Consider the following 12,332-nt stretch of genomic DNA (forward strand, 5'->3'; position numbering starts at 1 on the left):
ATGCCATTGGTTTTGCAATAATGGACAAAGTCAAAGTTTGACCTCGTGGTGGCTCTTGAGGAAAGCCAGAAGATCTCCAAAGCTGTTACAACTGATGCTGTGGCGCACGTGAATGTCATGCCAAATGGCATGGCAATCCATCAAACAGTTGTTGAGATATTTCAGTCTGCACCATCATGGTGGACCCACACAGACCATCTGGAAGCAATCACAGTCACCAACCCAAATATTTAAGGTAAAACTACTGTATGCTTCAGATGTCATCAACCATCATGGCAGCACAAACTGTAGTAGATGTTTTCACCCACTCTGTCCACGCATTCCTTTTAAATCACAAGAAGCACTACTCATCCTCTACAGCCATACAGACAAACTCAGCACCGTCAACACAATAAATCATCACCATCTACAATTTTCCCCACCTGCTAACAACCAAAATTCATATTCCCACTTTCTTTGCCTCGGAGGACAGCTTATGTAAGAGGCAGGCAGGGGGATAGGGGATGGGGGATGGGGTGTCAGACAAGGCACTGTACCCTTCAACTGGCAGGAGAGTATATCCCTGTCTCTCCCTAAAGGATGTCTGAAAAGCGATCCTCTCCTTGCACACTGATGAATATCAGCGCCTGCTGTACCACCGAGGCTCAGATTTATTCAATTGGGTCCCCATATACAGTAAGTGACTGCACTGTGGAAAAAAAAAATCACCTGGCATAAATTTATCTCCGCTACAACCTAACCCTTTCCACTGTAACAGCCACAGCAGGAAGGATGATATAATTTCTCTGTTGCTGGCTGCTGCAGTGGATGACGGGAAAGAGATGAATAGCAGACAGACACAACGAGCTGTCATTGCAGGCTTGAGCTCAAACAGAAGGAAAGTCAAATCAAGACTGCTGAACTTTAATTCTGGGCCAGAGATTCAGGAAAAAATACTTTTTTAAAAAGTTTGAAGTAAGTCGGGGAACTTTTGTGCCTGGGCAGTCCGTTTGTTTGGGTGTGGACCAAACAACTGAACCAAGACCCATGAGAGGAGGTCTCCGTCTGATCCCAAACAGACTCTGGAGCCATTGTGGTGGGAACATGATAAGGCCTTGATCCGATGCAACCACTAGGTGTACTCTGCAGCCATCATTGCCAAGTGTGCGAATTGAACAGTTCCTTGTAACTAACCGGAGTATGAATCGAGGTCAGACCTGGACTAGTACAACGTTGTATTTGGCCAGTGGACCTCTTTCAGCACCTTGTTCAAGTATTTATGTTGTTGGTCCTGCGTCAGACACATCTGGCCAAGGAGGGAAGTGAATGTTCTCCATTTGAAAAGAAACCAAACCAAGAGGAAAATGCTCAAAGTCCACCAACTCATCAGCTGATTCAAACTATACTCGAATGTCACAATGATGTGACACCACCCTCCAAGTAAACAATGCCAGCTGCAAATCTGCTGGAAGAACAGGCAAAAATCCTAAAATATAGTTCCACAAACTGATAAAAACAGATGTAATTGCACCCAGGTGCTTGTGCAGAAGAATTTATTCATATCACATCATGTTTGCACAAAGCAGTCAGTGCTGTATGGTGCAGGTGCATATGGCCTGGCAGCTGACATTTGGGTAATATTGAGACCAGGGGCAAATGGTGCACCTGCAGCGCGGCTGGAAATGAGGTCAAATTAGGACGAAACATTACCAGAAGGTGTGGCAGGAGCTGATGTCAGTCATGATTAAGCAAATTATCGGTTTTCTGTTCCTTTAGAAGTAGCCTGCTTTGTGTTACTCTTTGTATCCCTGAGTTTGGGGGGAGGGCAGACTCACCAGCTTAATGACATGTTTGATGTTGTTCTGGTACTAAATGAAACATTTAATTGCATTACAGTGACTTCAAACAAAGACTCACACAACCAACCACAGGGTCAACTTGCTGCAGGACAAAACGGTGTCCAAACAATTCTTTGTGTAAATCACGGTGCATGTTGGCGACGGTATGTTTGCTCACTGCAACGCCCAACACCACACTATGTGCACGTTATGAGGAACTTATCTCCGAGTCAAACTGGACAGCGTATCCTTTATGCACACACTGTTTAGTCGACAAAAACTGGATAGTACATGATTGTGCCATAGCAAGTGGGCAGCAAAAGGACAAATCCTTGTAATCCCTGACTCCAAAGCAGCACAACAGCCTTTCTGTGCCTTCAAGTTCACAGTTTTTAGCAAGTCGCAGAATTTCAAAACAGATGCGGGCAAAAAAGAAGCTGGAGTCCAACAGAAATGCACAAGCCTCAACCATGCACTGTACTGAAAACAATTCCATAAAAATATCAAAAACACGTTGCCTTCATCATAATATAAATACACAAATTGTATATATGCATATAAAAAAAAAAAAAAATCCTGTATAAACCATTTTGAATTCAGCTGCAGAAAATGCCAGGGGAGTTGGAAATGTTTCTGGAGGCGCTGTAGGAATGAGAGAGGCAGAGAGAAAAATAGACAAAAGCAGACGTGCAGGCGCATGCACAGAGGCAGATCATGTTCATATTCCTCCGGCGTATCAGGCTGTGATTGAGTCTTAAGACATACTGGTTATTAGCCGTGTTATGAATATCAATTTGCGCTGCATGATCTTCTCGAGCAGGCGAGTAAAGGTCAGATCATTCAGTCTGACAAACTTTGGTCTAATGCATGCGGCACACACTGCAAGCTAACATGACAACCGAGTTTCCCTCGGCACTTAATGATGTGACTTAATGATGCCGTGATGGAGAGAAAAACATCCAAACAGAGATAAATAAAGAAGCTGTCGTCTCTGAGAGGAATTTACAATTTACTGCGTTTTTCTCAATGTGATGTGTGTGGTATTGTCTGTGTGTGCTCTCCTGTGTTATGACCCAAAATAAAACCATATTTGGAGACAGAAGTGGGTCACCCAAATTAGAAGGAAAACAACATGGACGGGTGCAAACACTGTACCCCTCACCCACCACCCCTCTCAAAGAAACCACTAACACTGATCTTTATATGATGCCACCAGGTTTAAAAGGAGACCCACGGGCCATGAACAAAGACTCAAGTTCATGAACTTTAGCAGAGACAAAGAAAAAACTGGAATGTCACAATGCTTTAGCGTTAGCTCTGGTGCTCTAAAGCAGAAAAGGTTAGATTTGTGGGTCTCGCCTTTTCAACGAACATTCAGCAACAGCTTGTCCCTCAACCCCAGAGACAGTTAGAGAGGCGGATTGGAGATCAGTTACACGCATGAATGTGTGTGACTGACCCTGAATGGAAATAAACAGGTAATAATCTCCTCCCAAGGAGAACTGCAGGAGCATTTTAATTCTCAGAAAACAGATGCCTTGATGGGAGTAGTGTAGCAGGGAGTTTATTTTTAGAATGAGCGCTTTGACCTTTTTTTGTTGGTTTGACAGGTCCTCGCAGAGTAAAATGAGGTTCATAACGTGGCTGCTATCAGTGATTGTAATGATGAATGCTAATCCTGACCTCTGTCTCCACTCTCAAGCTGCTTTCTGTCTTTCTCTCTCTTCTCCTTCATGCTCCTTTGTTATCGTTTCTTTCCCAGCTTCCCTCTCTTCTTCTTTTTGTCTTCTCCTTACTTTGGCTTGCTTTCCCTTTCTGTCAATTTGTCTCCTGACTCCTGTTCATCTTCCATGGGCAGGAATAGTCTGTCTGTCATTTTAAACTTTTTTTAAAACATATTCCTCCAGTTTCATTTAATTTGCCAAGGCAGAGACTTGTGTAAATAAAATGTGAATTAGACAATTAACGACTCCCATAGCTCAGGTAACAATCTAAACACAATGCATGGAATATGTCATTTTTGGAAGTCTGCATAATAGTTTACACATTTAGATTTTCTATTAGCATTTGCTGAGCTTTTTTGTTCTTGGCTGTTATCTTAAATAAACCAACACACTCCATGTTGTGTGTACTGCTTGAGCTGGAGTCTCGGGCTGTTTATATGTATAAATAAAACATGTGCATGTACGCCCACCTGTCTGTTATATTCGGGGGGGGAGTGACAGCTGTCTATCATCAGCTGCTGCAGGATCCTAGTCCTCTAAACGACACTCGAGCTGCAGCTGAAAGCTCCGTGAGATGTGGAGAAATGCATATTCAAAACTGTGCCTGGCTCATGGATCATCGCTGGCCTAACTAGCAGTCAGTACCTGGGGACACTCTAAAAGGACCGATGGCCATAAAGCCTGTTCAGTCTAACCTCCCCCTCTTATTAAATGAACTGCATTTTTTCTTCCAAAGTGCTTTACAATCTTGTCTCTCAATCACCCATTCACACATACACAATCACAATGACAGCGAGCTGGCCGAACCATCAAGAGTAATTTGAGGTTTAGAGTCTTGCCCAAGGATACTTCATGGACGTGTGGAGCACGACTCTCTACGACCGCTCCACCTGCTGAAAAACAGCTACATCATTTTATTAAAGTGCTTGGCTAAATAATTATTTCACTGGCAGGCTACATGCTTGTTTGCACGATAAGATCCACAGAAAATGGAAAGAGAACAAGCAGAACTGCAGGGATATAAATGTGCAGCCCCACCGCCTGAGTACAGCTGCGTAGTTTAAGGGTGCAATGATATTGTAATACTTACAAATAAATCCATCCTGTGCAATTACAAAAACACATTTGCATCACTTTGTGATTAAGTTTGTCTGATTTCCAGTCAGATATGCGTCTTTACAGCCACAACACAGTCCAGACTGACTACAGGACGTTTCTAATGCTGCAGTCAGGATGATTCCCTCTTTTAGGATGACTATGAAGCCAAGCCGAGCTGAACAAGAGCAAAAAGTATCAATGAGCAGATTTATTACTCAGCATTAAGTGTTACATTGTATTATAATATGTATTTTAGGTTGTGCCTATAATGATACTTATTCCACTTTGCTTTTCTTTTATACTCTCTCTTGGCCCCCCGCCTCTCCTCCTGCCTCCCTGTATCACATGCACGTTGCTGATTGGCATATGAACACACTTCTTCTGTCCTCCTCACCTCTCCTGATCCCCCCTCTCGCGATCCCTCTCTCTCTCCTTCCTTCCCTCTCTCTCCTTCCTTCCCTCTCTCTCCTCATCTCCTCTCTCCTCTTGCTGATGAGCATATGAACAAATGTCTTTCTTCTCCTCTGCCGGCTGCTGCCTCCCTCTCTCCCTGCTGCTTCAGTTCAGCCCGTGGGCAATTTTCACACAAGCGTGATTGAATTCACCCATCCACCCCCCCAACCACCACCACCCCCCCTTTCCCCTCACTGTTCTCTGTTGAGAATGTTGGGATGAGACAACAAGGTCTCACTACCACACACATTTGTATGCATATAAATGGACAATGACAAATGAAACATGCTCCACGGAGAAAGTGAGGTCGAGCCGGCACACAAACGCATGTTCTTATATGGAGGTGAAAAAAAGGACACATAGAATATGCACAAAAGACACGAATGCGGCTGCACATCTAATGCTAATGCACACAAACAGATCCAAACATGAGAGATGCTCCTATGATGAACAGTTTGAAAAAAACTACATGAATGCATAGTAAAAAATAATGCTTCTTTTCTGTGTTTTATGTGACTTTACATTCAATATTTAGGGGTTTGCTGGTCAGACAAAACACTCAATTCGAAGGCATCACCTCTTACTCTTAGCATGTATGTCGGTGCACAGCTGCTAGCTAAATACACTTCTGCTGAAGGCTGAAGACAGCAGTTGAAGTTTCCTCTGAAAACAAGCACATTTGTGTCATGACCAAATTTTATTGAACCTCTTCTGTCAGTCATGGAGATTGAGAAACTGGAGTCCATTGTACAAATATATCTTTTAAATAATCTGTGACAACTACAAGCTAAAGTGCTCACTAACTGGTTGGCAGTGGAGAGACTCCGCTGACTAGCCTGTAAGCAGTTTGCTCAGCAGCTACAGTGGTAATGAAATTAGTACAGAACAAAGATTCATTTGAATTCATCAGATTATGGATTGTTAAATTAGTTACACTGTCCCTCATGCCAGGAACAAACAAAATATAACGAGCAACAGTCAGTCCCCGAAGGAAGTGCAAAGCAGTAATAAAACTGGAAAATATACAAAGATGTAGTCCAGCAGAGAGAAAGTAAAGAGAGTAAAATACATGAGTCAGGCCAGCTGTAATCAAATAGTAACTGAGAATGTTGTATTAGCAACAAATTAGCCTCAGGCAGCTAACAGTAAACTGATTGCAGGAAAACTAAATTAACAAATCAACACTAACAAAATTAACAGTTGCATTTAGCTGCCATCCTTATCAACGCGCACAACTAATTGCATTCACAGTTTATGATGCCTTTACAACCTAACGCTGCGTCTTGCCATGTAACCATGGCAACCGCAGAAACTACAGCAAGGGAAACCACACGGGGGGTAATTTTACTGTATGTCATCTGCTTCAGTTACACACCTCTTCACCAGCTTCAAAGGCTGATTATCTGCGTTGAGACAATAAACAATCTTTATGATGCTAGTTAGCAACACTTCCATCTTAATTGTATGATATTGCCCCCCCACCCGCCAAGAAAAAAAAAAAAAAATCAACAGAGAAATCATAATGCAGCCCTGAGGCACAGACAAATCGCCACACAAATAGGCTCATCACAGAAGGAAACGCACATCTAACACCTGCTGTACTGTAATTGCCACTTCTGTTAGAGGCATGGCCTGGCCAGGAGCGTGTGACGGTGAATGATGAAACAAAAGCAAAAGGAGCAACGGCCAGACCCGTTTGAACAAGACATTTAACCTGGGGACTGCTTCCATAACGTCTAACCACGATCCTTCTGTTGCCTGGAGAAAACACACACATATATAGAGTACGCACATGTGGTCAAAACAACAGGAGGTTATTAATGGTCAGGTGGTGCTCCTGTTCTGCTCCAAGCACTTCACCAGCAAACTGCATCCCGCGAGGAGCCATAATCATCAGCCGCTCCCAAGCAATCATTTACAGCGGCACCAGCTGCAGAATGTCCTCTGGTCAAACTGGATCCACAATCTGGTAATAGTCTCCAACACTGTATCTCATGTGATTTAAGTCTCTGCAGCAGCGACAGACCTTCAATCTGTCAGTTTTATCATTTGGATGGAACAGCAGACTCCTGGGAAAAAAACCCTAATGGGGGAATCGAGGGGAGGGGGATCAGGTAGCCATAAATCTTGGTCTCAGGGACCCTTCACAGAAAGCACACAACTGAGCCATGTGATGGATAACTGCACCAGGGCAAAGGGTATTGATATGTCCGTCAGGAAACCGGGATGGTGTGCTCCATCTCGTAAGAAAGAGTGTGCACTATGAACGGTAAGAAAGTCCAAACCAAAGAAAAGAACGTCGGGAAACAGCGAGCAACAGAGACGGATGTTAACACTAACCACAAAGACAATGACCCTGCTCACAGCTGGCATTAACATCCATCTTGGGTGATCCAATTGCAAAGAGACGGCGGTAAATACAAGCGTACACAACCACCAAGACTCACTGTGATCCGATCGCTCAAACCACTTGCTGAGGTGTAGTGTAAACGCTAACGTGTCCTGATGCGTCCCAGACAAGGACCCAACGGGAACACACCTCATCAGTGCAGGATGTGATGACAGAGAGGAGATGTGATGCATGTGGTTTTTTTGTCTCATCATGCAATCATTAGCAAGTCTTGATTGACATTTTCCTGCCGATCTCAACAGGTGGAATAGCCCGTGCATGTATATTAGTTACTTTTATTAGTTCTTTTGTTACTAGCTAGCTGTTAGCCCATGTGAAACAAATCTGCCAACATGTAATATATGCACATGAGGCTGAACACAAGAGGTCAGCAGACACCTTGGAGATGCATGATAGACACAGGTGTGAACGGTGATATGTCTCAGATGTCCACGCATATTAAACAGGGCCAATAATGTCTTCAGTGTGGTGAGAGGAAGAAATTGGGGCAAAGCAAGAGGAAACTGGAGCATTTGGATATTTGGTTTACTTTGTTGAGGCCGGTGTGAGCGCTGTCAATCAAAGCCTGCTGTCAATTCAGACATTAAACTACTAAAAATCCATCTTGTTAAGAGAGCCATCTGTAATAAGAAATGCATAGCCTATATGTATGCAAGATCATTTTGTAAATCAGCATGTGAGTGCAGACATCAGAAAGTGAATTAAACAGATGTGTGCTGAGTTTGTGTCCTACTCTTGTGTACTGTGTAGGAATGAGGAAAAATAGCATCCACACAATGATCCCTGTGATATAGCAACAAAAAATGTGTAATATTACAGTACAAAATGCCTCTTTTTCATCCTTTCTGCCTGATCGTCACATGTTATGGCATATGAAGACCAGTCACTACTAACAATGAGCTCTTTGTGAATACCAGAGATAATATATACACATAAAGCGTTGTAAAGACATTAATGACTTATGCTATGGAATTTGACGTCTCTGTCCACGATGATGCAGGACGGTGTTACAGTTTACCGGTCTTGGTTTTTTTTGCAAGAAGTCAATGTGGCTTTAAGAAGTTAAGAAATAAAGTCTGCATGCTAAGATATGTAAAGGTGCTGGTTTTCTTCACCCAGACACAGTAAGATAAGTACAGCAAGTTCGCCAATACACTGTTTCTTTGCACACCCCTGCACACACACACTCACTCATATTAGAAAATGTCATTACAGATGCCATATATAGAAATTTCCATGGACCAGTGAATAAAATCGGAGAACATTTTCGGGATGGCATTAATGGCACGCAAATGTGGAGTAATGGATTCAACAATATCTTCTGCTCTGGCAATGTATTCATATTTCACTCATCCAGCAGTGGCAGACAATTTTATGCTGCTCTCCCCTCAGCTCGCTCGGCCTGCAAATCAATGTCCATTAAACCGACTTGAGTGTTCATATGTTACTGGATCCTCTCTCCATTAATGCTGCTTCTGCACAGATTTCGGCCTCTTGGATAAGAGTGCTGTTCAAAACAACACAATTGCAGTGTATGGTGAGCATTTGCTCCAGGAGGCTGCTACAGGCAGATGCTCATTACGGTGACACGATGACCTCCAGTGACTTCACGATCCACTGATAATGAACTGGACCATTTGTGCTGTGTGGTTGTCGCAGGCAATTTTTAAACCTTTCTTTATCCAGCCAAGGTTTACAGACCGCTCATGGTTCTTTTCTGCCAAGGCCGCTGTTCACACTCATAAAGTTTCACAGCTTCACACCTGGTCGCTGTCCATCGTAACCACGGGGCCTTTACACTTGGCCGCTGAGCAGCTTCAGTGGAGCGGCTGCGGCCTCTTCAAGGACACGACTGTGGTAGTTTTTCAAGCAGAGAAAAGCAGCTCTGATTCACTTTGCCTCTCAAATTTAACCAAATGACCTCTCAGTTCTGATCATTGTTCCCTGAACTCTTAATATATGTCACTTTAATAGTTTCATACTGCAACAGGAATGCACTGAGAGCAGATCTGACCCAGTGTATACTTAAGGGTGATTACTTTCACTTTAGTTTTCTGACTTTTATGAAATGGAGCAAATAATATATGCAATAAGGCTGAAAAAGACCAAATTTATAAAGGTCCTGTAATGGCCCTGTTAATGGAATAAGGTCATTAAACCCACGCTATACTCTTAAATTACTTAAATGCCACACATTTTCTAATTGACACTTCTTCTCTCTTCTCCTTTTAGACACATATAGAGTTGCAAAGTGTTTTTACCAATTCTGTATAGTCATTTAAATGTTTTTCTCACTAAACATAGAAACACAGCACTCTCCCGGATAACTTAACGACCCCGTGGGTTCGTGTTACGACCACCAGCTTTAAATATTTCAACTTCATTTCTGAGGAATCACATTTTGTCCATCATTTTGGCATGAAAGACAGCTCAGAGTACAACACAGCTGAGCCATGGCAGTCAGTGCTATGGAGAAGACGCCTGTCAGAGACCCCATTCAGAGTGCTGGAGCATTTCAACACAATCTGTTGCTGCAGTTGCACCATATCTAAAATAAACCCAGAATCAAAAACCTGAATTGATTTAAGCAGCAGATTGTATTCTCTGTTTTCTCAACAGTGTAATCTTTGGCTTTCATCCACCTTCAGCAGAGCACATAACAGACTACAGTTCAGCAAGGTTGGGATACTTGATTTGTCATTCTATGTATTAATAGCTGAAAAATGAATGGAAAGCTGGAAACTGGATAAAGAGAAACTCCACGGCACTGTGTAAGATGCTAAAATCAAGATAAATGTATTATATATCACATTCTAAATAATGCAACTTATTTCTTTGCCAAAACAGGGTTTTGTTGAGGATTAACTGCAGTCAACACAACAACTTCTGGAAGCCTGCAAACATGAAGCAAGCTATATTGTTTGGGTTGGAAAACCTGCGACGTGTAATGTGGGCACAATGGTGAGACACACACACACACACACACACACACACACACACACACACACACACACACACACACCCACCCACGCATGCACGCACACACACACAGTGACGTACACAAACGTAGTCACAGTCAGAGGCAGCCTGCTCATCATTCAAACTGCGGGACTGGTTTGGCATAAAGGAAGCAGCAGATCTCACCAGAGTAGAGGGATAACAGACATCTATTAATCTTACCTCCTCTCCTGTCAGGTAGTACGCCGACAGCAACCCGCCAACGTAACGGATGTTCACCTCAAAGAGCGATGCCTCGCCGTTCTGTTGAACCAAGAGAGAGAGATCAAATTGTCAAATGTCATATTCAGCCAAGGTCTCAGACAAAGGAAAAAGAAACGCAGCACTGTTTATGGGACATGATAATACACTGCAGTCTTCACAAATAGGTTTTATTACTTATGCTGTGGGTTTGTCAGTGTAAATGTATTTAATAAATGGGATAACTGGTGGTTTAAATGGCCTTTGACACCCCAGATGTGTGAAACCCATTTCCAAAAAAGTTTGGCGCAGTGAAAGACACAAAAACAGCTGAATATGATCGTTAATGTACTGATCCCTTGTGATATATACTCAATTTAAAACAGTACAAAGACAATGTATTTATTTTTTAGCTCATTAACTTCATTGACTTTTGTAAATATCTGCTTATTCTGCATTTGATGCAGCAACACATTCCAAAAAAGTTGGGATAGGAGCAACAAAAGGCAGTGCTCTAGTGAGTATTTACAGCATTGACGGAGGACATGAATCGAGGTGTACAGCAGAGAGGAATGAGCTTCATCAGGCCACTCGTCAGTAGAGTCTTTGTTGGCTTTGGTCTTCTCATGTTATTTGTTGACAAGAAAAAAGAAATCATCAGGCCTATTTTTAAAGAGCAGCCTGAACTTGCGAGGAAACAAACAACCTCATCATGCTTTTACTGACAGCATGTCGGCATTCGTCACACAAAGTCAGTTTGGCTGTGATTGTTTGGAGACGATGTGACAGAACTGCAAAACCTCTCCTGACTGACTAACCTTATTATCCCCCATTAGGGAAGTGTGGTGTATTCATCAGTCTGTGGCAGTATAATACAAGAATGATAACAAGCCAATAAAGAAGCGCAAGTTCAGCATCAGGATTATTTGCCACCATCAAGGCGTCAATATCAGTATTAGCACCACAGTCACTGCCAGGTGTAGTTCTGAGGGATGGCCTGAAATATAACATTAAGACCCTAAATAAGTCGCAGTTTAGGCTTCACTTTGGGGTTGTTCTATATTAGCTGACTGTTTGCTGTGTGGCTGTTGAAGGCCAGATGTGGACTGGTGAACTTCTGCTTGTGAGGCAGTCTCCCATGCTCCCCTTCCCGTCTCGCACACCATTCGTAATGGACTCTCCAAAGCAATCAAGGACTCCAGCCAGGTCACTCTCAAAAAGTCAGGTCAGACAGTCAAAGCCATGTAATCATGTTCCCCAGTGTTTAGTTTCCTCTTTTGTCTCTGACAACTGAAGGGCAATATCGATTAATGTGGGGTAAGTTTACTGGCTCCAGTGGAGTTTCATTGAAACTCCTTTGCTGTACTTTTTGAAATGTCATCTGTTGGTCCTGTTCTTTTTGACACTGAGAAAATGAAGTTGAATTGTCTTCTGTATCAGATAAGCCTGAGATTTTTTTAAATAGTTACAGTAAAATCCCTAGTTATTAACTCAGAGCCACTATTTGACACATTAGACACAAGTTCTCAAATAGCTGGGGTCTTTATTTACCTGAACCGTTGAGAGACATAGACCAGTAAGTGTTGAGTTTTATGGACTGTGGCTTAATGATGCGTGATCAAAACCACAAGC

The 12,332-nt window shown here is 42.7% G+C and overlaps 1 protein-coding gene across 3 annotated transcripts in view; it reads right to left on the reverse strand.

Annotated features, from left to right (window-relative positions):
* The window catches only part of LOC139333392 (mannosyl-oligosaccharide 1,2-alpha-mannosidase IA), a 351,400-nt gene that overhangs the window by 219,715 nt on the left and 119,353 nt on the right, over positions 1–12,332 (reverse strand). For all 3 annotated transcript variants that reach the window (XR_011602330.1, XM_070965754.1, XM_070965753.1), the window contains exon 4: positions 10,683–10,763. Coding sequence is in view for 2 of the 3 variants with exons in the window: in XM_070965754.1 (XP_070821855.1) it covers positions 10,683–10,763 (81 nt within the window). In the remaining variant the exon portion in view is untranslated. The remainder of the gene's footprint in view (positions 1–10,682; positions 10,764–12,332) is intronic.

The sequence above is a fragment of the Chaetodon trifascialis genome, chromosome 7 (genome assembly GCF_039877785.1).
Source record: "Chaetodon trifascialis isolate fChaTrf1 chromosome 7, fChaTrf1.hap1, whole genome shotgun sequence".
Lineage (NCBI taxonomy): Eukaryota > Metazoa > Chordata > Actinopteri > Chaetodontiformes > Chaetodontidae > Chaetodon > Chaetodon trifascialis.